The 27,789-nt window shown below is 37.4% G+C and overlaps 1 protein-coding gene across 1 annotated transcript in view; it reads left to right on the plus strand.

Annotated features, from left to right (window-relative positions):
- EIF2AK3 (eukaryotic translation initiation factor 2 alpha kinase 3) overlaps positions 1–25,825 on the plus strand; it is an 89,857-nt gene extending 64,032 nt beyond the window's left edge. Inside the window, exons 13-17 of the mRNA XM_045835202.1 lie at positions 4,561–5,338; positions 10,935–11,102; positions 16,355–16,456; positions 23,285–23,347; positions 24,645–25,825. Of these exons, the coding sequence (XP_045691158.1) occupies positions 4,561–5,338; positions 10,935–11,102; positions 16,355–16,456; positions 23,285–23,347; positions 24,645–24,815 (1,282 nt within the window). The 3' untranslated portion in view covers positions 24,816–25,825. The remainder of the gene's footprint in view (positions 1–4,560; positions 5,339–10,934; positions 11,103–16,354; positions 16,457–23,284; positions 23,348–24,644) is intronic.
- The last annotated feature ends 1,964 nt before the right edge of the window (positions 25,826–27,789 follow it).

Consider the following 27,789-nt stretch of genomic DNA (forward strand, 5'->3'; position numbering starts at 1 on the left):
TTACATTGTTTGGTGTTGAGTTGTATGAGATTTTTGTGTATTTTGAATATTAGCCCCTTATCGGAGATATTGTTTGCAAATATCTTCTCCGATTCAGTTGAATGCCTTTTTGTTTTGTTGATGGTTTCTTTTGCTGTGCAGAAGCTTTTTAGTTTGATGCAGTTCCATTCATTTATTTTTTTATTTTTTTTATTTTATTTCTTTTGCCTTTGGGGTCAAATTCATAAAATCTTTTCTGAGACCAAGATCTGTAAATTTAGTACATACATATTCTTCTATGTACTTTATTGTTTCAGTTCTCATATTTAAGTTATTAAGTCATTTTGAATAAATATTTATGGATAGTGTCAAGTGCAGTCTAGTTTCATTCTTTTGCATTTGGCTTTTTAATTTTCCCAACACCAGTTATTGAAGAAACTCTCTTTTCTCCATTGTATCTTTTTTGGTCCCTTTGTTGAAAATTAGTTGCCTGTGTACATGTCAGTTTACTTCTGGGATCTCAGTTCTGTTCCATTGGCCTGTGTAACTGTTTTCTGCCAATACCATATTGTTTTGATTGTTGTAGCTTTGTGGTATAATTTAATGTCAGGGAGTGTGATACCCCCAGTTTTGTTCTTTTTCCTCAGGATTGCTTTTAGAATTTGGGATTTTTTTCTGTGGTTCCATACAAATCTGATGATGTTTTCATTCAATTGTTTTTTAAATATTGGGATTTTGTCAGCAATTGCATTAAATCTGTATATTACTTTAGGTAGTAAGGCCTTTTTAACTATGTCAATTCTTCCAGTCTGTAACATGGAATATCTTCCCATTTCTTTGCTTTCTTCATTTTCTTTCCACACCTTCTTCTTTTCAGTATTTAGGTCCTTCACATCTTTCGTTAAGTTTATTCCTAGGTATTTTATTTTTGTTGTGATTGCAAATGGAAAAGTTTTGTTCATTTCCTTTCCTAACACTGTCAGTGTATAGGAATGCAGCAAATTCTTGTACATTGATTTTGTATTCTGCCACTTTACTATATTTTATTGTTTCTATAATACTTTTTTGGTGGCTTTTTTAGGATTTTCTGTATACAGAATCATGTCATCTGCATAAGGTGGCAGTTTTACTTCTTCATTTCCAACTTGGATGTCTTTTATTTCTTTCTCTTGTCTGATTGCTCTGGCTAGGACTTCCAGAATGATGTTGAGTACAGTGGAGAGAGTTTGTATCATTGTCTTGTTCCTAATTTTAGAGGAAAAGCTTTCAGTTTTTCACCTTCGAGTATGATTTTAGCTGAGGGTTTTTCATATATGCACTTTATTATGTTGAGATACTTCCCTATATACCCACCGTAATTGAGTGTTTTAATTATAAATGGATGTTGTATCTTGTCAAATACTTTTTCTGTATCTGTTCATATGATTTTTATCCTTTGTTTTGTTTATGTGGTTTATCACATTAATCAGTTTGCATATGTTTAACCATCCTCGTACCCCTGATTGAACTCCACTTGATTGTGACATATGATCCTTTTAATGTATTGTTGTATTTAATTTGCCAATGTTTTGTTCAGGATTTTTGTATCTGTATTCATCATAGATACTAGTCTGTGATTTTGTGTATGAGTGGGTGTTGTTCTTGCCAAGTTTTGGTATTAGGGTAATGAGTTAGGAGTTATAGCCTCTTCTTCAATTTTTTGGAAAAGTTAGAGGAGAGTTATTAAATCTCCTTTGAATATTTGGTTAAATTCACTAGTGAAGCCATCTGACTAGTGGTTTAGCCATCACTAAAAGCCTAGACTTTTATTTTTGGGAGGTTTTTGATGACTGTTTCAATTTTCTTACTATTGATCAGTCTGTTTAGATTTTCTAGTTCTTTATCATTCAGTCTAGGAAGTTTATATATTTCTAAGAACTTGTCCATTTTTTTAGGTTATCAAATTTGGTGGCTTATAACCTTTCATAGTATTCTTGTAATAGGCATTTATATTTCTGTGGTGTTCATTTTAACTTCTCTTTCATTTCTGATTTTCTTTATTTAAGTTTTCCTTAATGAGTCAAGCCGGAGATTTGTTGATTTTATTAATTTTCAAATAGTTCTTTGTTGCATTATTTTTTTTCTATTGTCTTTTTGTTTTGTGTTTCATTTAATTCTCTAATTTTTATTTCCTTCTACTTTCAGCTTCATTTGTTTTTCTCTTTAAGGTGAAATGTTAGGCTGTTTATTTGAGATTTTTCTTGTTTCTTGAGGTAAGCATGTAATGCTACTCTCTCTTTACTGCTTTACCCTCTCTTTGCTGCATTCCCCAAATTTTTGTATTATGCGATCTTGCTCATTTGTCTCTATTATCTATTGATCTCTTCTTTTATTTCTTTGACCCAGTTGTTATTTAGTAGCACATTGTTAAATCACCACATATTTGTGGTTTTTCCATTTTCTTCTTTTTTGCAGTTGATTTCCAGTTTCAGATTGTCATGGTCAGAAAATATGCTTGGTATAATGTCAGTCTTCTTAAATTTGTTGAAGCTAGTTTTGAGCCCCAACATATCATCGTCCTTATTTAAGGATATTCCATGTGTACTAGAAAAGAATGTATATTCTGTTGTTCTGGAATGAAAAGCTCTATAAATATTGATTATCGTTGGTCTACTGTGTCATTAGAACTGCATTCTTGAATTCCCTGTGATTTAAATCACAGTCTTTCATGTCTTTAAGTTTATTTTCTGGAGACTTTTTTTTTTTCTGAACTCCCTTGTTACCTTGGCTATTGGTTGTGCTTGATAGATTATTTTCCTGCTGGGGCATTTGTGGGAATGAAATTTTTTTTTTTTTTTTTTTTTTTTTAAGTATTTGACTCCACCGTTTAGCAAGTTGATATGTAGAAGTCTTTCTTTTGTTTTCCAGTAGGTGGTGCTGAAGCACAAGGGTTTTTTTTTCTTAGCTGCACTGCTGTGTCTTTCAGGATATCTGTGGGGTAGTTCCACATTAGCCATGGAAAATGCCCCATACCCCCTAACAGGTGGGCGTTGCCCATAGGACCCTGTTGCTTGATTCTCTGGGCACCACCACGGTGATGGGATGTGGTGGTTCTCTATGGTTCTGTTGGCCTGTGTGTTCCCACTGCCACCTTCCTGTAGCCAGCAGATGCAGGTGGAGCTGACCTGAGTTGACGCAGCTGCTACCAAGGTCCCCTGGATTTGTGGGAGGGAGGGTGGTTGGGGGCTAACAGGTTTGGGTATCTATAGCTTTTTTCTTTTTAGTGGCTTTATTAGCTTCATTGAGTACAGACCACTTAGGCTGGAAAGTTTTTCCTGACCATTCATGATCTACCTAGTAAGGATTTTACTTCCAGGCAGCTCAGGAAGATGAGGTGGGCATGTTTCTGCATCTGTGGAATCCTTTGTGAGTTTTAGAATGCTGACACCCTTTGCACCACTTCTCTGCCCCCATCCTGGACTCAGCCTCGATGTGTGCCCCAATTACTGTCTCTGCCTTTTCAGTTTGCCCAGTAGGAGTTCTCCCCCTGCCCTTCACTGGAATTTCATCAGCTGGGGCTGTGGCAAGTCCCTGATTGGGTCTGACTCCTGTCTCTGTCCTTTCTTAGCCTGTTTTCCCTGTTTGCCCAGTAAGCCCACCACCTTCAGATATCTCAATGTATGAAACTCTCAGATGTGTTTCTGTGTTGGGCAGAGAACTGATCATTTGAGTTACAGTTGTCCATCTTGTTGTAACTTCAAGGAAAGAGACCTGGAGGTCCTTTTACACTGCGATGTGGCTGACATCATTGATCCAGATAATGAATTCTTAAAATTTTTAGTAGATAGGGCTCTATGCATTGTAATTCACTGTGGGGTTTACAGTGGCTTTTTCAGTAAGAGATAGTATATGCTTTTGTCTATGTATTTTTAAATGTTTATTCAGTCTCTTAGTAGTTAACAGTTTACAACTTCTTTTTAGTAGTTTTCAACTATTTGAAGTTAAAAATATATGAACTTATAAAACCTGAAGATAATTCCTATATTAAATATTCTGTGCTATATAGGAAGGAGGACCTTTTAAAAACTACTAAATGATAACAAAGAGGAAGCAAGTTGCAAATAGACTATTTACTAATCAGCTGGAGTAAAATTCCGACTGTAAAGTATAAAACACAGCCCTTTTACAGTGACATGTGTTACAGACTCAGCTAATAGCCAGACCATGGAAGGATCAAGTGAAATGGCACCTTGTCTCCAGGCCCTGTGAGCTTCTGCCCTAATTTGTACAGGGCTTCAGAGTCATGGCCATGAGGGGTCCTGTCCTTGGTTTTCTTTCAGTGCTTTGTGTCTCACATAAAGGCCTTGGCTGCCCTTGTGTGACAAGCCCAGATAATGGTTCCAAATATAAATTAATGTTTTTAAATTAGAAGAAATGGATGGAATGTGGTATTCTTTGACTCATATGTTGTTATTTTAATCTGTCCATCATTGTGTTTTGGCAACTGGCTATATTGTAGTTGAAGCTTTAAAACAAAGGGTGTAGTTCACATAATTTAATCAACACATTCATTCTCATCCTTTGTATTTCTTCCACTTTTAGCACAGATTGGCCGCTTAGCTCTCCTAGTCCAATGGATGCACCATCAGTTAAAATATGCAGAATGGATCCTTTCTCTACAAAGGAACATATTGAAATCATAGCTCCTTCACCACAAAGAAGCAGGTCTTTTTCAGTAGGGATTTCATGTGGTCCCACAAGTTCATCTGAGAGCCACTTCTCTCCACTGGAATTTTCAGGACCAGGCCATGGAGACATCAGTGAGTCAGCAGGTGCAGTGTACAACCTCCAGGACAGTTGCCTTACAGACTGTGATGTGGAAGATGGTACTATGGATGGCAGTGATGAGGGGCACTCCTTTGAACTTTGTCCTTCAGAAGCTTCTCCTTATGTAGGATCAAGGGAGAGAACCTCCTCTTCAATAGTATTTGAAGATTCAGGCTGTGATAATGCATCCAGTAAAGAAGAGCCCAAAACCAACCAACTGCATGTTGGCAACAATTACGCTAATAAACTAACTGTTACCAAGCATTCCAGTAGCAAATCTTCAGAACCTACATTGTCTATTTCTCTTCCAAGACCAACCACTTTAAGTCTAGATCTCACTAGAAACACTGCAGACCAACTCCAGCCCAGTTCACCGAAAGTGTATCTTTATATTCAGATGCAGCTGTGCAGAAAAGAAAACCTCAAGGACTGGATGAACAGCCGGTGCAGCATTGCAGAAAGGGAGAGGGGCGCCTGCCTGCACATCTTCCTGCAGATCGCAGAGGCGGTAGAGTTCCTGCACAGTAAGGGGCTCATGCACAGGGACCTCAAGGTCGGTACTTACGGAACATCACCCACGGGTCTCAAACTGACAGCCTGTGCAATACTTTCAGTATTTGTCAGGTTTTAATAAAAGTGCTTGTAAGAGTGGAGGAGAGAGAAGGCATCAGGAGCAGAGATCTGGGAAAGTAGCTTAAAGGAGCCTGCTGCAAAAGTAAGGAATCTCATGATTTATAAATCTCAGGGAAATTGTGAATTCTCCTCTATAATGTGTTTATGTGCATTTTACAGTAAAAAGTATTCCCAGTCTCCTGAAGAAAAAGAGTTTTAGGAAAATCCAAACATTCCATATTCTTACTGCTTTGAGTAACTCTGGCACAGGTTCCCAGTGAGTCCTGAACTAGCACATTGAAAGGGACCTAAGGGACATCTTCCTTCATTAGCCAGCTCTGAATTAAGGCAAGTTCCATTCTTTTGCCCCTATTCTTGAACTGTTTAGGTTTTAGGGAAGGAGGTGAGAAGCTGGATGATAAAAGGTGACTAATGGTTAGCCAGGTGATTGTTTGCAACTTTAAAATCTTTGATTCTATTTTCAATATATAAAATATTGAATATTGTAGCAATGAAATATACTAAGTTATATAAGATTCTTACTAAAACATTCAGTATGTGTCTAAAATAAGTATATGAACTTTTATTTAACGAATTTTTGCCATATTCCATATGCTCATAGTGATCATCATAGTATATACATAGATGTGTGGTAAATACATACATATTTTTCTGATGGATGTCACTTAAATTCTTAATAGACTTGGACTCATTTTAAGTATTTTCAGTTTTGTTTTATATAACCACAAATTTGTTTCAGGCACCAAATTAGCTATTTGGATGAGTGATTTTCTTCTTAAAGTCAGCAGTGAGCTTTTTAAATCCATGAATATATTTTAAGAGTTTGGAGTAACAGGGACACTAATTAGAAATAATTCCTGTGTTCCAAAGTAATTGTTGTTAACATATATCTAATCACTTGCTTCAGTGATTTTTATGTGGGCCAAAGATGATTGCCAGGAATTATTGTGCACTGAATGAAAAGTTCACAGATTGATTTTGGCAGGAAGGGAGAAGACAACTTCCAAGAAGCCAGATATCCCTAACTTGAGAGAGTGCTGGCTGTTATATGGTACAGGTTTGTCATTTGATTGGAAGCAATTACCTGATGTACACATTTTTCTTGTATTTAACACATAGTGTACACCCAAAATGCCAAGTTGAAAGGCATGTCATTATGTTTTTGCTAATTTTGAATATTCTGATTTTGCAGTGTTAATGAGATATTGGTGAATATTTGTTTAATGCTACAATGTTGTCTAAAGATTTCTCTTGTGTGTTTCTATGTACCAAAATAATATCAAGAAGTTAATTTTCCCTTTAGTTTTTCTAGATATCAAAAATATTCTTTTGTAAAGATAAATTTTGTTTAAACATTTCTAGGAAACCAGAAAAACAATTCCTCCACGATTTTTATTCCTAGTCCAAAAAGTTATGCATTCTGTCCATTCTGACCCAAGTCTCTGAGCTCAATGTTAAACCTAGGCCCTTTTCCTTTTTTATATTTTGGTCACATTTTTGTCATCAGCACTCTCTGGCCCCTGATTCTTTAGAATTATAATCTTCTCTTCATTCAAGCTACACTGGAATTTTCTCAGTTTCTTAAATACACAGTGTCCTCAAAGAACCTGATATTTCTCCTTCATAATCCTAATCACAATTATATTATCTGTCCGCTGGTTTCCACAGGGGCAAGAGCTATGTCTGTTTGTTTACCTATTATATTCTTAGCACAATGCCTGATACATTCTACATGCTCATATAATTTCCTTGAATATTGTTTGCAACCAAAAGCATTTATAGTAATTTAATCTAAAAGAAACTTTTGTTGGCCCATTTAGCTGAACTATCCAAAATTTAAGTAAAGCTTTATCTAAGATCAAGTTGATGTGGCCAGAATGTTGTCTTCCCCCACCCTCCACCTTGCCCTATTTCTAGTTTCCATTTTTAGGCAGGCTGTCCCTTCACAGTCTCAGCACTGCTGCCAGCTATTCTTGGGGCTACACATTTTTTAAAAATTATATTTTATTGATTATGCTATTACAGTTGTCTTGATTTTTCCCCCTTTGTCCCTTTCACCCAGCGCCCCCACTCCCTCAGGCAGTCCCCTCACTGTTTATGTCCATGGGTCGTGCGAATAAGTTCTTTGGCTACTCCACTTCCTATATTGTACTTTACATCCCCATGGCCATTCTGTAACTATTTGTACTTCTTAATCCCATCACCTCTTCACACATTTCTCCCCCTCCCTCTTTCATCTGACAGCCATCTGGTAACTAACTTCTTTTCTCTTCCTGCTTTTAATAGTCTGTCCTTATTTTTAACCTTTGGCATTTTCACTATGATATGTCTTGGAGTGGGCCTGTTTGCATCCATCTTGTTTGGGACTCTGTCTTTCCTGGACTTGTATGTCTATTTCTTGCTCTTTGTCTTCTCCTTTAGGCACCCCTATGATGCGAATGTTGGACCTCTTGAAGTTGTCCCAGAGGTTGTTTATACTGTCCTCATTTTTTTGGATTTTTTCCTTCTTGTTCTGCATGGTTGTTTCTTTTTTCCTTATATTCCAAATCATTGATTTGATTCTTGGCTTCATCCACTCTACTGTTGTTTCCCTGTAAGTTGTTCTTTATTTCAATTAGTGTCTCCTTCATTTCTGATGGTGTATTTTTTCTGCTGCTGTGGTCCTCACTAAGTTCCTCGAGCATCCTTATAACCAGTGTTTTGAACTCTGCATCTGATAGACTGCTTCTTTTCTGGAGTTTTGATCTGTTCTTTCATTTGGACCATGTTTGTCTCCTAGTTTTGGCAGCCTCCCTGTGTTTGTTTCAATGTATTAGGTAGAGGAGCTTTGACTCCGTGTCTTGGTAGTGTGGCCTAATGTAGTAGGTATCCTGTAGGGTCCAGTGGTACAGCCTCCCCTATCACCCAAGCTGGGTGCTTGAGGTACACCCTTTGTGTGGGCTGAGTACACCCTTCTCTTGTAGTTGAGCATTAGTTGCTTTTGGCAGGTCAGTGGGAGAGATTTACTCAGACCAGTCAGCTGCAAGGACTGACTATGACCACTGACCACCAACCTCTGCCTTCCATGGAGGGTCAGCTGTGCAAGGGCAGGGTGGTGGTACTCCGAAGTAGTCTGTAGCTATCCACTGGGTGGGTTAGCCCTAGGCTTTCCTGGGTGGTACAGGCCAAGGTCAGCTCCCACCTGTGTTTTGCCTAAGGCACCAGGCCTGAGATATAAAGCAGTCTGAGATGGCTATTACTTGTGCTGGGTTTGGACATCCCCAGGTAAAACCAAGCTGTGACTCTAATCTGGCTGCAGTTAGGACTCAGTGAAGCCAACTGTTGCTTGTTTGATAAGATTTAGGAGCCAAGACCAGCCATTCTTATGGAATAGCAGCTTGGGTGGACCCATAAGTTGGGTGGGGCCTCTGGAGATCTCCAAGGTGGGTTACACAGTGTTAGCCAGGTTGATGGAGCCTCAGGTATGGCACCAGCTTACTTGCTCTGTGGGGGAAGGGTTAGCAAAGTGACAATGGCCTCTGCTCACCTTGATGCCAGACACTTCATTTTCTCCCTGTATACCACTGATGCCTTTCCAGCTGCTATCCTGGTGCTGGAGCTCAGAGGGTGAGTCTGAGTAGGTGAGTCCTTGTGTGGGTTCTTTAAGAGGAATTGCCTGGGCCTCTAGAAGTTTCTTCCAACAACTCAATCCCCTCTGTTTTTCACAGCAAGAAGTTGTGGGGACGTATCTTCTTGGCACTGGAATCCTGGGCTGGAGGTCCTACGATGGGTCTGGGACTCCTTGCTCCTGAGATATCGCTCATAATTTTTTTTCCATGTGGATGTGGGACCAGCACTTTCCACTTCTGCGCCCCTCTTATCAGTCTGGATGAATGTGGTTTCTTTAATTCCACATTCAGGTTGATTTCTGAGTGATGGTTGTTCTATATTTTAGTTGTAATTTTGATGTGGTTGCGCAAAGAGGTGAGCCATGCCTGCTTACGCTACCATCTTAACTGGAAGTCCAAGGGCTACTGGAGTGATGAGATAGGGAACAAGGGAGAAAAGTATCTCTTTCCCCTACCATTGAGAAGAACTTCTGAGTTTCCTACTAATTGATAAGCCCAGGACACATACTTATCCCTAAACCAGTTTCCTGACCAGGGGATGGGATTATGCTAATTGTTTTATGCAACTATGGGGTTGCTGCATAGTTGGGAAGAAGAGAGTTCCCAAAGTCAAGTCAGGATACTTCTGGTGGAAGTACAGTGGAATAGATGCTGGAGAACCTAAAAATTAAAAATAAATAAATGTTAATGGTCTATGGCAGTGTTTAGTAAATAACACTAGATTATGGGAGGTAGAGGAATGGTGAAATTTAAGGCAGCATAGTTTATTTTTGTCTCTTATGTAAGGTTATTTGTGGAAGAGTAGGAGGTTATTACTACAGACTTTGGTTATGTGCAGTAAGTTTATTAGTCAAAATTGTATAATGACATTTTGGAGTTTGGGAATAAAATGTTATTTGTAGAATTTGAAGATTGATGAAATTCAATTTCATGAGCTAAATGGCTTTTTCCTTAGGGCTATGAATGGTGGTCATGTGAGCAGAGGTTAGAGTAGGCTCTGAGGGAAGATATATTTTATGTAAAGGATTTTAAGTGGCCCATGAGAAATTTGGTTACCTATATGTTTTAAACAGTTGTATATGAAGGTTTATAAGAGGTCTTAGAATACGTGGAAGCATATGGATATTAGAAGAGGCAGCACAAGGTTGCAGTCATGAGCTCTTATTCTCAGTAGTCTACTTGTCCCTGTCAGTCATAAACTGAATATCAGTCTGTTTCATTCATTTGTCAAATTGTAGTGATTGTTTCCATAGGGCACAAACTACACTGACTTCTGAACCTGTGGTAAGGCAGCTGACATCCTTTTCTCCTAGAGTTAGACTGCCTGAATTTGGATCCCTGCTTTAGCACCTGGCTAGTATTGGGCCACTGATAGAACTTCTCTGGGCCTCCGATTTCACATCTGTAAAACGAAGGACTAATAGAACTATTAGGGTTGTGAGTTAATAGTAGTAAATAGCTTAGAATGTCTCCTGGCTTATTTTAAGTGGTATATATGCATTTGCTATTATTTTTACTACTATTATAAGCATGGCTTCAGTCATAAATGTAGAGAAGCTTGACAGAGGGAGAATGTATAGACTAATAGGATTGAGCATTAAGTACCCTGGGCCCTAGGTAATAATAAATCTCTAAGGGTTGAAACAGATGCGGTTTGCTAACTCATGGTCTAAATGGCTAAATGTAAATTCTAACTCTCTCTACTACCCTTCCCTTTTCTTTACTCACACTACTTGTCTGGCAGGGAAGGATTGTTCTTATTTTCATGTTAGATCATTTTAAAGGGAAACATGCTTGAGAATATCTAGTTTCTTGTATGTACTTTCTGTTGGCATTTTAATGAACTCCCTCCACTGCTCTCCTTTTGGTACACATCCGTTGTGCTTTTGTCTGTTTTATTTTTTCCAGCCTTCCAACATATTCTTTACAGTGGATGACGTGGTCAAGGTTGGAGACTTTGGATTAGTGACAGCAATGGACCAAGACGAGGAAGAGCAGATGGTTCTGACCCCAATGCCAGCATATGCGAGACACACAGGACAAGTAGGGACCAAACTGTATATGAGCCCAGAGCAGGTGAGGTTTGATTGTTTTCCTTCTTAATTGAAAATAGACTTTTAGCATGACAGCAAGCTAGATATCCCCCATGAATCTCTTTCTATATTCTACTTAAAATACCCAATAAAATAAAATTTGAAAAGTATGAAAACTAGTAGTAGTATTTGTTGCACAGGCAACAGAGCTAGGGGGCAGTTTCTGCAACTCTAATTGGGATGAATTAAAACAACACTCACCATTCATAAAACATGCTCACCCTCTGAACCATAACGTGAAAGCAACCGTAAGTTTATAGAGACTTTGAATGCCCTCTCCTAAACTTGCCTCCAGTTCACCTTGTGTAAACTGTATAAGAACTGTTTTCAAAGCCAGGTAGAGTCAGAGGTACTGTACTGGGCTGCCCTCTATAATAATTCAAAGGCAACTTTCAGAATGTACTAGGGCAGGAAATAAAGGTTGATAGGCTGGAATATCTTGCCTTGTGGGATGTTTAGTCTCCAACAGAACAGGACAGAGACTGGAAGAGTGGTGAGAGTGGGGTGTCCTGGGAGCTTCGGAGGAGCATGCCCATCCACCACCAGGCTAATGATATTCTCAAGCTTAATTAGCATTCTCAAACTTTATGGTCTCAGTATCTATTTAACATGAAGTACCTTGTAAACATGATTGAGAACCCAAGAGTTTTTCTTATGAGATTTTATTTATCAATATTTGCCATATTAGAGATGAAAAATTTATAAAATTTTATTAATTCAATTAATAGCAATATTAAACCTATCTCATCCTAAAGATATTTTTATGATAAATATCCCTGCCCCTGAAAAAATTGGTGAGAAAAGTGGCATTCGTTTACATTTTTATAAATCTTTTTAATATTTGATTTAAAAGACCTAGATTCTCATATCTGCTTTTCATTCAGTTTGTTATAGTCTGTTATTTTGTGTGAAGTGAATGAAGAAAATCTGACCTCACACAAGTATGTAGTTGGAAAGGGAGGAATGTTTTAATAGAATTTTCAGGTAATTATGGGTATTCTTCTTTGATAGTGCATAAAAACTCAGTTACAGTTTCTTAAAAGTCATTTGTCCTGTGTAGTCTAAAACCATATCATTGAATGTTTTCTACTCTGTTAGTTTAATATCCTTAGTTCGTTTCGTACTTTTTTTAATTTTAAAAAAGTTTAATATGGTTATTGATTTTAGAGAGAAACATTGATGTGAGAGAGAAACATCGATTGGTTGCCTCACATACATGCCTGGACAGGGATTGAAGCCACAACCTAGGTGTGTGCCCTGACTGGGAATCAAAACCCCTAGTCTTTTGGTGTACAGGATGATGCTCCAACCAAGTGAGTCACACCAGAATGGGCCATTCTGCACTTTGAATGGATCTTTTTACCCATCTGGGGAAGCTAGATGAAAAATATACTAGGCCTTATTTATAGTCAGCATTTGAGCATTTATTGATAAACAAAATAAGATATGCTTTCATTTCTGGCTTCTAGACCACAAAGAAACATCAATGTATTTGAAAATAGAATTTGTGACTGTTTTGCTATAATCACAATGCAATTAAAAAAAGGTGATAGTGGTTTGTTTTGATTTTAGGTTTTTGTTCGTTTAGGCTAGTGTAAATTTAAAACACCCTCCTAAGTAACTATTGGGTGAATGATAAAATAAAAATGCTCATGCAAAGTAGTTAGAAAACAATGAAAGAGGTTCTGGCCAGGTAGCTCAGTTGGTTAGAGCATCTTCCTGGTATTCCAAGGTTGTGGGTTCAGTCACCCATTGGGGCAGATACAGAATCAATCAAGGAATGCATAAATAAGTAGAACAACAAACTGATATTTTTCTCTCTTTCCCCCTTTCTCTAAAAAATGAAAGAAAGAAAGAAAGAAAGAAAGAAAGAAAGAAAGAAAGAAAGAAAGAAAGAAAGAAAGAAAAAGAAAATAAAGAAAACAATGAAAGAAATGAAAAAATATTGAAATTCTATCACAGAAAGCTATCAACATTCTGTTTGGAGATAAATTTATTTGAAAGGCTTTCATTATATAAGCACATTACTGCATGAGTGATTTAGCATTCTGCTCCTTAGGATGTTAAGATTCTGCAAGATGTAAACAGGAATAAGAATTCATGCTGGTGAATCAGTGAAACAACATTATGGCAGATTTTAAGTTTTAATGAAAAAGATAATTCTCCCTAGCCATCCACTTAAAAGGGGAAAACCACAAATAAATTGAGGAATTAAAAATAGTACATGTGGCAGATGTGTTAATTTATAAGAGATTTATTATACATAGTAGATCATTTGCAACCAAAAATATCTAAACTCACTTGAGTAGAAAAAGAAATCTATTGGCCCAAGCAATTGAATGATCCTAGTCAAGTCATGGTAGCCATAACCTGGAAACAGGAGAAATTAAAACTGTATGAAGTACCAAAGTACTGTAAATATGTATTTATATCCATATGAAAAAAGGTAGGAAGTAAGAGCCATAAAATATCAACAGTCACTGCTTCTGTGTAGGGGCTTTGAATGGTATTTTGGACTTTTCTCTGTTTTCTAATATTTCTACGTAGGCATGTATCAGAATTGATACTAAACTATATTTAATAGCATTATATTTTGACTCACCATTATTCAAGAGGCTGGAAATATACCTTCACACTTGTGAAGTATTGTGATGACAAAATAGGAATGACTAAATAAAAAGAATTCTACCTGGATGCATGTACCTACCTGTGAAGGGCTCACTAGATGGAGTCCCCACCTACCCAAACCCTGTGTGAAATAGATGTGTCTCCCTCCACTCCCTCCCTGTCAGGATCTATCATGTTATACTGTTTATTCTCATAGCATTTTTAATTCTCTAAAAGTATTTTGCTTCCCCTCTAAAATAATAAGCTATCAAAAAGGGACCTACTCTTTTACTGTATCCCAACACCTAAAAACAATGCCTAGAATTCAGCATAAATGTTTGGTGGGAGAGTGAATGTGAGTATCTGAATAAACACCAGGTGGACAGTCATGGCCACCACACACACACTGCTGTGCTGACTGTATTTTGGCTTGTGGCTGATGTATATGTGAGTGTATACACATGTGTGTATTTGTTGGAGGTAAGGTTCACCATCTAAGAAAGGAAGAGATTGATGACAGGTGATAACCATATTTGTAATTATTGAAGATACTAGAAAATTAAGGGTAGCTATAGAAATTTTGTTATGGCAGTGTATGATAGTTAAAATCAGGTAGTTAAAAATGGACAGCCTTAATTTTCTTAAACCTTATTGTTCTTCAGTATTCTTAAATATGGAAATTGTCACTTTATAAAATGTCACTTTTAAAAGTTTCTCAAAGTACTTTGGCTATATGAATTGTCTTTCTCAAACCTCAACCTGTACTAAGACATTGTTTTAAAATATTTTTTTATCAAAGCTCTTAATTTTCTTTCTAGGAGAAAATGAGCAGAGACCACACTTTGTTCTTGGTGTAATTACCAGGAAATACAGCCCAAGTTCTACTATTATACAGTGCTAAAACAATCAAGTTAAACTCTGAAAGGGTGTATTATATTCTGCCCTTTCCCTTGATATTTGTTTAATTTATTTTTTAGATGTTTTGTAAAGATTACTTTGCATGTATTCATGAAACTACATTTGTTTTTAAAAGTATTTACTAATGCTTTTTCCCCTCATATGTTAATCTATTCTCTTTGTAGGGAATATGGAAAATATAGGAGTGTATAAAGAAAACTAAAAATCACTTACTAAAACTCTAACCCATTAATAGTGGTTACTTATTTCCTTTTATGAAACACACATACACATATATATCTTATAACATTTTTATGTGTACCTTATTTTGGAAAACAAAATTGGGATTCTACATGAAAATTTTTGGATATAATATTAAAATGTAAGCATTTCCCACAGTATTAATGTTCTTATAAAACCTTTTTGGCTATGTAATACTGTTTCTGTTAAGCAATTTGTTTAATATTTGTTTTAGACATTTTAGTTACTTAGAACTTTTGCTGTTGGGAATATCATTTAGATAACTAGCCCTGTGCACAAATATCTGTCCCCATTTCCATTTACCCTACTGTGGGTGGAATTAATTAGGGCCCTCAAGTGGGAGTAAACTTTATTGCCAGTTGCTTTTTATGAATGTATGTTAGTTTATATTCTCCAAACATTGTATGAGGGTGTCCTTTTCATCATTGTACCCTGTAAGCCCAGGGATAAGAAGTAAGGGAAGAGAGGAAGATGATATAGCTGACGCTGACTTTGAGATGACTTTTCATCTGATGTTTTATATTCTGTAAGCACAGAGGCAGGCAGCTTGTGGGAGTAACCCCGGGGGACAGGTATCAAGTGCTATTTAGAGAGAAGGTTGTGGAGGGTTTGTCATCCTGGCTACTACCTGTGACTCCCCCAGTGAAGAAATGCTGGTGTGGTGCTTCCAGAGTGATACTCTTCTTTAGTTTTGCCAAATGTCAATTTATGTGCCTGAAGTAATTTCCACAAATAAAAGGACTCTTACTGAGTCCATCGAGGTCACTTTTAATTTGAATGAGGCTTTGTGTAAGAGTATTTGGGTTGTAACTTACCTGTTTCTTTTAACAAATAAGCACTTATTGAGGGCCTTGTCTATACTTAGCTCAGTGCTGGGTTGTGGTAATACAAAAGAAGCAGATCCCTTCCCTCCAGGATTTCATCTCTAGTTGTGAAGAACAGGAAATATATACATGAAAACTACAACTAAGAATGCAAAGTGGTCCATAATTAAGTACCATAATGAGGGCTAACCACAGTTGATTAGTGGTTTGGAGTAATGAAGATTTTCTTATAAAAATGGGCTAAAATGATTAAAAATAAGAGATCTGCTTTAGATAGTGTTCACTTTGAAAAACTTCACCTCAGGGGTAGTTGAGCAGCTTTCATTGGCTCCCACAAACTTTTTTAGCATTGCAAGGCTCCAGGTTTCTGCCAGACCTATTTTACTGATGCACATCTCAGAGCTATTCCTGGGCTTTCCTTCTGTGATGTTGAGTAGTTTAATTACTCCTGCTGTAGTGAGTTGAAGAAAAGAGGTTTACAAGATTAACTCTTTGCTAACATTTTCACAGATATATTTAAATGAAGTGACTAAGTCAACTTTGGGATTCACCAATGCCATAGTATCAATTATATTCAATACCGTATTATCAATTATATTATCTCTTAATATTTTTCTAATTATATCTTCTTTATGTGGGATTTCAGATTCATGGAAACAACTACTCTCATAAAGTGGACATCTTTTCTTTAGGCCTTATCCTGTTTGAGTTGTTGTATCCATTTGGCACTCAGATGGAGAGAGTCAAGGTAAGTTCTCCCCATTTCAAAAAAGGTGGAAAAAATATTCTTAAATTTACAAAGAAGAATGTTAAGAGGAAAATAAGTTATTCTTAATACCAGCAGATTAGTTAACTAAAAGTGAAAGGAGTTATGTGAACTATACAGGGAGGGTTTGTAAACAACTTCTCTATACTTAAAGCGCAGTCTTCAAAATTGTTTAGTTGAATTGTTGTGTTCCTTGTTGTTAACTAAAATTCATCATAACAGCATTTAGTACTCAGTAAGTTTGTAATAAGTGCAAAGGTAGGGAACCCACAAAATAATGGAGGTGCAGGAAGAGAGGAAATGATGTTGGCAGTGGTTGGTCAGGGGAGAATATTTCAGAGGACAAGTGGCCACACAATCATACACTTAAAAACTGGAAAACTAAGGGTGATTATTTTTTTTCCTCTCAAACTGTTACAGAACAAACAAGGGGGGCCTGGGACGATATGCTATTATTGAAAAAAAAGCCCCCAGGTCCGTTATGTCCGCCGCCCGAGGAAAGATGTCTCTCAATGCCAGAGATTCGTGAAAAGGAAAGGAAATGTTTATTTAATGCTATACAAACTTAAAGTAGTGACCTAATGTCTTTATCAAAAAATCCTAAAGTCCCTTAAAAGACCCCCACAAACAGACACAGTCCTTCCTTCCTTCCCCCTTTACCCAGTCCAGAGTACCGTATCTCAGGAAAGGAAATAGAAGTCCATGGCTCAGGCAGTCCTCTGGTTCTTCCCAGTTAGTTAGTACTCCATCTCGACTGGGAGACCTCCCTGGGTTCCTGGCACCCTCAGCTGAGTCGCCGGGATCTCTGCTAAAACCAGGTGGTGGTTTCCCCTTCTAAAGCTGTGGGGGTCCCCACTCTGGCAAAGGCACGTGGTCCTCTCTCCCAGGGCCACGGGAGTCTCCACTCTGTCCAGGTTGCGTGGTTCTCCCTCTCTCAGGGCTGCGGGAGTCTCCACTCTGTCAAGGCCGCGTGGTTCTCTCCCAATGGCTGCCGTGTCTGGGTTTAAATCCCCGCGCCAATCTTCTTCTGCAGCCCCATTTCCGACTCCTCCTACACTCGGGCACACTTGTCCTCAATCTGCTGTCTTCTCCAGCTTTTCTGGTCGCCATCGTGGGTCTGGGCAGGTGTCACCCCATGTCATGGAGCCAATCTTCTCCCAGCTCCCCCGCAGGCGCTGTAACTCGGGGGACCTGCCCCCCAGTCCCATCTTGGGGGGAGATCCCTTTCCATCCCCCTGGCCTTGAGCATGGCCATAGCTATTTAGCATACCTAAGTGACCAGCCAAAGGCTATAGGTATGCTAAATGACCATGCCATGGATTAGCTGCAAAGCTGCCCTGCATGTTCTTGCTCTGTGTGCCCCTTCCCCCAACTCACACCTGTGGGGGAAGGGGCGAAGACACCTTAAAATCTCCTGGACACCTTGAGTTCTGGACCCCATTTCAAATGCCTATTTGGGGTCCCCCATCTTGGCTGCACCCTGTAACAAAACCATAATTGTTCTTTAAGAAAGATAGTACTGAAAGTCTTAAAAATAGGCTTCTACCACATTTTTCCCCGCCCTTCATAAGTGATAATCCTCAATATGAAAGTAAGCCCCCAGTGCTTACTTCCATATTTCCAAAATGTATGCTGTTATCACCACTTCTCTGTCAATTTTAGATCTTATCTATTGATTGCTGGCCATGGTAGAAGAGGATGTAGATCTCATATACAGCGAAAGGGCTCATATCTTCTAACCATGAGGACCTACCAAAAGAATAAATTCCAGAACATCCTAAAAGCTTCCAGAAAGGGATATTAAAAAGTCCAACATATGTAAAGGATCAGGGTCATATGGCTTCCAAGGACCCTATTAAGAATGTAAAAATATGGTCTATAGAATGGGTGAAAATATTTATGAATCATATATCTGATAGGGTCCTAGTATCCAGAAAACATAAAGAACTATTACAATTTGACAACAAAAAGACAATCCAATTTAAAAAATGAGCAAAGGACTTAAACGGACATTTTCGAAAGAAAGGTTTACAAATGGCCAATAAACACAACATTATTAATCAGGGAAATATAAAACAAAACCACAATGAGATAAAGTATTGGCAAGGATGTGGGGAAATTGGCACCTTCATACATTGCTGGTGGGACTTCAAAATGGTGCAGCTACAGTGGAAACAGTGTAATAATTACTCAAAAAGTTAAACAGAGTTACATGTGATTCAGCAATTTCACTTCTAGGTATATACCCAAGAAATGAAAGCATGTTCACCCCAAAATTTGTACACGGATGTTCATAGTGGCATTTTCATAATAGAAAGCAGAAACAACCCAACCAGTTGATGTGTGGCAAAACAAATGTGGTATACCTATGCAGTGGAATATTATTTAGCCATGAAAAAGAATGAAGTACTGATCTATGCTGTGTTGTAGCAGGTGAACCTTGGAAACATTGTGCTAAGTGAAAGAAGCCAGACACAAAAGACCAATATTGTATGAATTAATTTATATTAAATATCCAGAATAGGCAAATCTATAGAGACCACATAGATTAGTAGTTGCCAGGGTTTGGGGATAGAACGGGATGGGGAGTGACTGTTTAATGGGTATGAGGTTTCTTTTTGGGTGACAAAATGTGTTCTGGAGTTAGATAGTAGTGGTGGTTGTATAACATGAATAGAATAAAAATCACTGAGTTACATACTTTAAAATTATTAAAACAATGATTTTTTTAATGTGAATTTTATTTCAATTAAAAATGTAATAAAGAAAAGCATGTAATTGTGTAAAAAAGTTTTGGTTAAATCAAGTCAGTATTTCTTTTGACCATGAAAATATTGTTCTATGCTAGATCAAATATACTCTTTGTCTTTCTGATGCAATCCTTTTGTTCTTTTAGAATTCCCTTTTCTCAATTGCTTAGTTTTCTGAACTTCTGTTGTAATTTTTAATAAATGTTCAAAGTCTGTCACGTATCAAACAATATTTCCTTGGTGCTTCAATGTAGTTTACTTCTCTATCACTAGGACAGATGAATGGGTAGGTAGGCAGGCAGACAGATAATTGATTGGTAGATAGATAGGTAGGTAGATTTTTTTCTGGAGTCTTCTTCTTGAAGCTGTTTTCCTTCAGTTTTTTATGATTCCCACCCCTAGACCTTCTATCAATTGTCAACCAAGGATGTACTTCCTTACCCTCCTGGCTTGGACCCGTGTTTTCCCCTTTTTCTTGTATTACCCTCTTATTTTGCTAGAGCACATTCTGCTATAAATTCCTCAGAAAGAATGTAGGAGATTTTTAGATTAACATTTTTAGAGTCCTCAAGTATGTGAAAAATGCATTTTTTTCCCATCCTCACACATAATCGATAAATTTGCCAGGTTTCAATTTTAGTCTGGGGTGTAATTTCCCCCAAAACACTGAAGGCTTTATAGCTTGTAGTGCTGCTGTTGGAAAGCTGATACCAATTTCATGCCTGATTTATATTGGATCTGTTTGACCTGTGTTTTTTATTCTGGAAGCTTTTAGGACTTTACCTTTATCAGTGCTGTTATGAAATTTAGTCTTTTCATTGATCCTTTTCCTCTTACTGTGCTTAGTACTTGGTATGTCTTTTCGGTTAAAAGATACGAATCCATCAGTTCTAGTCAATTTCTTGTATTGTTTTTTATAAATTCTCCAGTTTTTCTGTTTTCTTTTTGAACCCCTGACTTAATCTTATAAACAACTGTTATTTTTCTCCTATTTTTCTTCTTTCTGTCTTTTTATATGGTTCTTTGCAAGAGTTCCTTAACTTGTTTTTCCAACTTTTCTAACTTTTCATTTTGACCATCCAACTTTTGTCCATCATTGTTTCTTTTTAATAGCATTTCACTCTTTTTACGTGGATTTAGTACTTATCTCTGAGAATCTCAATTGCATATCTGTATGTAAGTTTTCTTCTCCCTGCATTGTCTCTTTCCTCTGGCTTTTTTTTTTTTTTTTTAATTAATATAGAACCATAGGAAGTTGCAGGGATAATACAGAGATTCAGTGTACCCTTCACCTGATTTCTCTTAGTGGGTTACATCTTACATAATTAGTGTACAATATCAAAACCAGGAATTTCATGTGTATATACAATTTCACCCAGTAATTTCATGTGTATATATAATTCTGTGTTATTTTATCTCATGTATAGATTTGTGTAGCCACTGCAATCTAGACACAGAACTGTTCCATCAGCACAAAAAATTCCCTTCTACTACCCATTTATAGTCATGCTTTTCTCCCTACCAAAATCTAACTCGGGTGTTTTTAATGATTTTTTTTCTCATGTTAACAGTCCTTACCTGTTCATGTTTAAGAATAGGGCTCTAAAATGGAGACTAGAATGGACTTAACTCTAAGAGCTACAATTCGGTTCTTACCTAGGGGTGTGGTAGAGAAATCCCCACATACCAGCATCTATGGACCTTTATTTACTCTACAACAACCATTTTCTCCAGAGAAGTGGCTTTCATTCTGCTGAGAGAGTATGGATGGGTGGGGATGTGTGCAGATCATCCTACTGTTCCATGCCCACCCAACATACACCTTTTATTTCTATTGAGTGACTCTAAATCTGGACTTCCTTGGTTCAATTTCTCCAGAAAATACAGCTCGTATGTTTATAGGGGGGTGTATCACTCCGTGTACATACTTTCAGATAGTTTTCCTGCTTTCATCCTTGGCCTCCCCCCAACATCTGCGCAGCTAGTCCACTCCCTGTTCATTTCCATTATCCCACCAGGTGGCCCGGTTTAGTTTCCTCTCTTCAGCCAAAGTAGTTGCTATGTTTCTATCTACTTACTCTCTTCCGCAAATTTGACTTTTCTTCCAGTGCTCTTATCCTTATAGACTTATGTATTTCACATTCTTTTGCAGCTGTTTTAGTACAAATGTTTACTGAAAATGTAGCAGGAAATCTGCCATGTTTAGCCAAAATCTCTCTGAAATTCTCTTAGTCAGTGTAAAACAGACCATTCAGTGATTTGAGCAAGGCCCTTTTTAAAATCAATTTTATTGAGCTACAATCTACAAACCATAAAGTACACCCACTTTAGGTGTACTGTTTGATGAGTTTTGCTAAGTTTATATACCCATGTAACCATCACTACATTCAAAATATAGAACATTTCTATCACCCGAGAAAGTTTCCTTTCCTCCTTCCCAGTCAATCCCCTGCCATTATCCCGGGCTTTGTCTTTTCTAAAGCTCCGCATAAATGGAATCTTTCAAGACACACATTCTTTTGTGTCTGCCTTCCTTGATTTACCAAGAAGTTTTCAAGACTCATTCATGTTATTCAATGTATTAGTAGTTTCTCCCTTTTTATTAGTAATATTCCAGTTGTGTGTATACCACAGTTCATGGATCCATTTACCTATTGAAAAGCATTTATGAATAAAGATGCTGTGGGTATTTGTGAACAAGTTGTTTTGTAGGCACTCATGTTTTCATTTGTCCTGGGTACTTACCTGGGTAAGATTGATAAGCTGTGTGGTAAGTGGTTTAACTTTATAAGAAAGTGTCATTTTACATTCCTACTGTCAGTGCATGAGAGTTCTGGTTCTTTCACGTCCTTGTCAACACTTAAGTTTCGGTCTTCACAATTTTAGCCATTCTAGTACAAGCATAATGAAATCATAATGTGGTTTTTGTTTGCATTTTCCGATGACTAATGACCTTGACCAGCTTTTCAACTCCTTTGCCAGCTAGCTGTATTGTGAGTACTTTCTTTTAGTCTATGGCTTGCCATTTTATTTTTTTATTTGGGTATTTCAAAGCACAGCAGGTATTACTTTTGAACTTCCAATTTATCAGGCTTCTCCTGTATGCTATGCTTTTTTTTTGAAACGACTTTCCATTTCCCCCATTGAATTATGGTCACGGTGTTGTTTCAATTTTAAGTTTTAAAATAAAAACCTTTTGTTTTAAAATGTTATATGATTTAAAATTACTTCAGTGAGTTCAGACTCAAACATTTATCTGCACTTAGTTTTGTATGACCTTCCTATTAGTAAATGAAATTCTCCCTTCTAGGTCCTGTAGTATAGATTTTTCTAGTTTCTATTTTAGTGGGGAGTAACAAACACCAACCTAGTTCTTACTTTTTTTAAGTACACTCCAGCTTATTTCTTTCTCTTTTTTTAAATTTATATTTTTATTTTGATTGAATGTATTTGGATGCCATTGGTTAATAAAATCATATAGATTTCATTAACTCATTTAATTCTCAAAGCAGTCTTACAAGGTGGGGCCTATTATCTTTGTTTTGCAGATAAGGAAACTGGAACATAAAGAGAATAATAATTTGTATGAAAATTTCCCAGAGAACTTTCAAAAACTTAGTTTTATACTCAGCGTTTTGCATAATTGATTTGGTTTTCTTCCCCTTCCCTCCCCTCAAAGAAAGAGTATGTATGCTCTTTCTGTCAAATGCAGAGAGATTAGAAACTAATAGAAAAAGTTATCCACTTAAGGACACAAGTGTGTATTCATAAATGACTGGATTTTTTTTATACAAACGAGTCTATTTTCAGTTAAAATCCAGGTGTCCCTATCATGCACAATTCAAGCATAATTATATCTAAATTATTTTTTAGATTTTGATGACTTGATGGTACTTAGGGATAGATTATCATCGGTAAAAGCTATTGATAAGGTTCCCATTTGTTTAATATTCACCCTTTCTCCTTAGTCACTCTTCTAAAGTATCAAAAATATTTTTATGTTTAAATAGATCTATCAAAAGAGATTCAAAGGTAAGTAACACTTTTCTTTTTTTTTTAGATCTTAACTGATGTAAGAAATCTCAGATTTCCACCACTGTTTACTCAGAAATATCCTCATGAGGTTTGTATAATTCTCATCTTTTATTTTCTTTAGAATCATTTAGAACTTAGAAAGTGTCCTTAGCAGTCATTTTGTCACTTGTCCCATTTTACTGATGAAGAAACCAAAGGTCTAGAGGGGAAAGGGGACTGATCCCAAGAGCACACTTGGTAAAATCGAAGACTGGAACTCAGGCCTGGGCCTTGGGCCTCGTATTCTGTGCTCCTGTGCTATGTGGTGTCCTAAATGCGAATTGTAGCCATCTTTCCCTTCCAAAGGCCAAACTCCCTGTGTGCCCTTCCAGGGACAGCTGTACCCTCACCAGGGACAGAGCTGCTGTTCTGATCATGCCATTAATTGCTTTATCTGAGTGAATTTGGGAGAGATCTTAAAAACTGGGTTCTTTTGGGGGGCAGAGGGAAATAATTCCCATTGATTGTGTGTGTTGGGGTTTTACCACTCTGAGTGCCTCAGTCAAATTGTTCAGGAGAGTGAGGAAGGGATATTTAGCTGGTGGTGAAAATTTTGTGATGAACTTTTGAACTTCCTTTTGCAGCTTTTATTTATTTCATAAAATTTCATCCACAAACATTTTAAAATGTATACATTGACAAATTTTGAATTTTCTTAAATAATTAAGTTGAAGTAAATTAGACTTACACAAATTGAAGTTTAAATTTATTTTTCAGTATTACAATAGAGGATTGCATTAAAATGAATTTTATAATATAGAATACACTAACCTAAATAAAATATATTTTACTAAAAATTATTTTGTTATTTTCCAAATTTAACAAATCAGTTCTCAAGGTGGGTCATAAGAATATGTTACATTAATAGGGGTTCGATTTTTTTTTAATGGTGTTAGATATTGATCTCTGGCATGATTATATTTTAATTGAAATTTTTATTGAGATGATTGTATTTCACATGCATTAATGAAAGGAATTTGTTTTTAGTCAGATTATATCTGTGTTTCAAGGATATGATTTAAGACCTTTTATTATATGTTAGATAACAAGCAGTTACCCACAGATAGTCCTTATTTATTTGGAGCAGGAGTTGTTGGCAAACTCCATCCACAGGCCAAGTCCGGCCTGCTGCCTAGTTTTGTAATAAAGCTTTGGACACAGCCATGCCATTGTTTACATGCTGTCCTTGGCTGTTTCGTACTTCAGTGTGAGAGTAGAGAGGTTGTGTCAGAAACTGGCTTGCAAACTTAATATATTTACAGAAAAATTTTGCTGACTCTTGGCTAAGGGACTGTTTAGTAGTCTAAACCTGGCCTTTTTGTCACAAAACAATTTTTGTATTTCAGTATACAGTGGTTAAAGACATGCTGTCTCCATCCCCTGTGGATCGACCTGAAGCTACAGACATCATTGAAAATGCTATATTTGAAGACTTGGAGTTTCCAGGAAAAACAGTGCTCAGGCAGAGGTCTCGCTCCATGAGTTCATCAGGAACAAAAACATTCAAGACCATCTAGCAACTCCCATAGCCCTTTGCCAAGCAGTTAGCCTTATGTTGTGCCTGTACTCCTAACAGGTGACACAGAATGGTCCATTTCTTAGGAATGTGACTTTCCAAAATTGTGGACTTGAGAATTTTCTTTTTGCTCAATTTTTTGGACTACTTTTCTAAGTCAAATTTAAACTTAATTTTGAGGTGTAACCTAATTTGAGCCAACTCTTGATTTTGCTGTACTCAAGAAGGGAACTAGCACTGAATCACGTGTGATCTTTTTCTTTGTTGGTCTTAAAACTTGCCTAGGGAGGTAGAACCAATCCCTAAAATTAATAGACATATTTTTATAATACAGAATAATGAAAATCCTTGCCTTTGGCAACTATATTATTCTAGAAACATGCTTTCTAGAAATACTGGTGATTTTGAAACTGATTTCCAAAAAAAGCTGGCTCCGTTTTTTTCTCTGGTGGGTAAATTTGGAATCTGCACTATTTTGGAGGACAAGTAGCACAAATTGTACAATGGTTTATGGCCATAGCTAGTTTTATAGTGGCATTTTTAGCATTAAATATTCCTTAGATGGTTCCAGAAAGAGTATAAGAGCATTTTATACTTTTACATCCAAAAAAGGGAATGAAGCTTTTTATGTCAATTGATCAAAAGTTCTGGCTTGGGGATGAAAAAAGAAGGCCATGGTAACAAATGAATCACATATTACATACAGCTAGCTTCTTTAATTATGGACATTTTAAAACCTAATAAAATCTTAAGTGTCTCATATGTCTTATATGTAGATTGATACTTTCTGAAAACTGATTATAGATAACAGTTTAATCATCTAACTTGGTAGTATGTTTTTATTTTTCACTGTGAATATGAAAATTTTTATAAATAAAAATTTTTATTTTTTATTTATAAAAATTCTGAATTCAATCCATTTGGGTTGGTGGTATATAGAATGCATTTAAGTGTGTTAACTATTGTGACTTCTTTCAAGTCTAAATGATTTAATAAAACTTATTAATTGTTTATGGTTGACTCTTATTTGGGGGAATTAGCCCCAAAATGGTAGTTTTTCAAATTTACATGCTAGGATTATGACCCTACCCTCAGAGAAACTAATTTCTAATCCATTCCAAATAAATGTCTTCTCTGTTATTTTCCAAAGACTTGCAAAATTCACTGGGCTCCTAATTTAGAGACATTTGCTCAGCACCTAGTCTGTGCCAGGGACTGGGAACATAAGGAGGACCCTGCCCTAAAAGGAGACCTCAAAGAAAAAAGGGCTATGGGATTGCTAGTTGTGTTGTTATCACAGCGTGTCTGATGTGCCATATGAGGACACTTGATATGATGGACTGACTGGTTACAAACTAGCTAGATACACCATTTAAGCGTCAAAGTGCATGGTTACTTCCATCTTACAGAGACAGATAATGTTCGTCCCACAAAATTTTGAGCAATTTGTAAGCTAGAAAATCATGTCACAGATATTGACGTCCTCTGTCCAGACCCTCACCTCTCAGTGCAACTTGAACATTGCCTTTCTCCCCAGGTTCTACCTGGCTACTGGCCAGCCCATCTCCATCTTTCTTCCTCCTTATTTTTCCTTATTTATTTACTTACTTATTTATTTCTAGAGAGGGGCAAGGGAGGAAGGAGAGGGAGGAGAGGACAAGAAACATTTGATTGGTTGCCTCTTGTACACATGCCCAACTGGGGACTTGGCATACAACCCAGGCATGTGACCTGACTGGGAATCAAACCAGTGAGTGACCTTTCAGTTTGCAGGCTGGTGCTCAGTCCAATGAGCCACAGGAGCTAGGGCCCTTTTCCATCTTTCATCTCTTAGTCAGCCTGCTTCAGTTGCTGTTCCCTCTACTCCGTTCTTGTTTATCCTCACAGTCCCAGCTGCAGTCCTTTTGACTCTCGCAGATAACGCTGAGATCTGGCCTTGACAGGTGTTAAGGTATCCATTCTATCTGTAGTGAAGTTAGGCCCAGAAAGGTTCAGGGATTTGCCCCAGATCACAAAGGCATCCAGAGCAGAAATGGGACCAAATCCCAGGTGTTCCGATTCCTGGTCAGGGTTTTGTCTCTTCCCTGTACCAAGCTGTGTGAGGATTGCACAATTTGTTCATGATGTAACACTCCTGCCTTCATTGTAATTCTGCCTGTACCTTTGCTGGCCACAGTAGGAGAGCAGGCATGGAAGTTTAGGGCCTGGGCCAGCAGGAGCAGTTGGGTCTTCTACGTAGCAATAATAGTCTCCTATTCTTTCCAATAGCCCTTTCTCCTGACTCCAGAACCAGCTCTCCCTTCAAGTTGTTTTTCTGCATCTTTCTGAGCCCCTCCCTTCACACTTGCTCCATCTTTTAGCACTCTGTATTGTACTTAACAACACTTATTGTTGTCAGGCCTCTGTAACTGATGTAAGTCAGCTTTAATAGCTAAGAGGTAGGGACCCAACTTCCTGTAATACCAGCAATGCCTAGCACGAAGTCTGGTCCTGGATTACATATTAGTGTAATTGAATTTGGAGAGCATAACATAACTGACAGAGCTACAGGAAATAGCCAAATGAGGAATGTACCAGTCATTGCAATAAATACCTTGCAAAGATTAAGGAGAAAAGGTAGTTGAACAAGTTCACTAAAAACAAAAATCTCAAATCCTGAAAGTTTTCTAAAGGAAGGGACCTTATGCTTTAAAGTGAGAGGAAAACTGGGCTGGGACACTCAGCATTTGCATAGCTCTGTCTAGTGCTGTCCGTCTCCTCTCACCTTTCTCACCCCCTGAAGTGCATTACATCCCCACCTCCAGCTGTGACCACATCACGGGGATTCTGGGAGAGCCTGCATACCTGTGGACACTGCCAAGAGAAAGCACATGCACATCTTCCAGGTTCCAGGTTACTCCATTCAGGGAGGCAACAATACTGATGTGAGTACTGGTCTAGAGGTCAGGAAGACCGTGAGAAATTCTGAAAATTAG

The sequence above is a fragment of the Phyllostomus hastatus genome, unplaced genomic scaffold (assembly GCF_019186645.2).
Source record: "Phyllostomus hastatus isolate PE091 unplaced genomic scaffold, TTU_PhHast_1.1 phas_contig_2, whole genome shotgun sequence".
Lineage (NCBI taxonomy): Eukaryota > Metazoa > Chordata > Mammalia > Chiroptera > Phyllostomidae > Phyllostomus > Phyllostomus hastatus.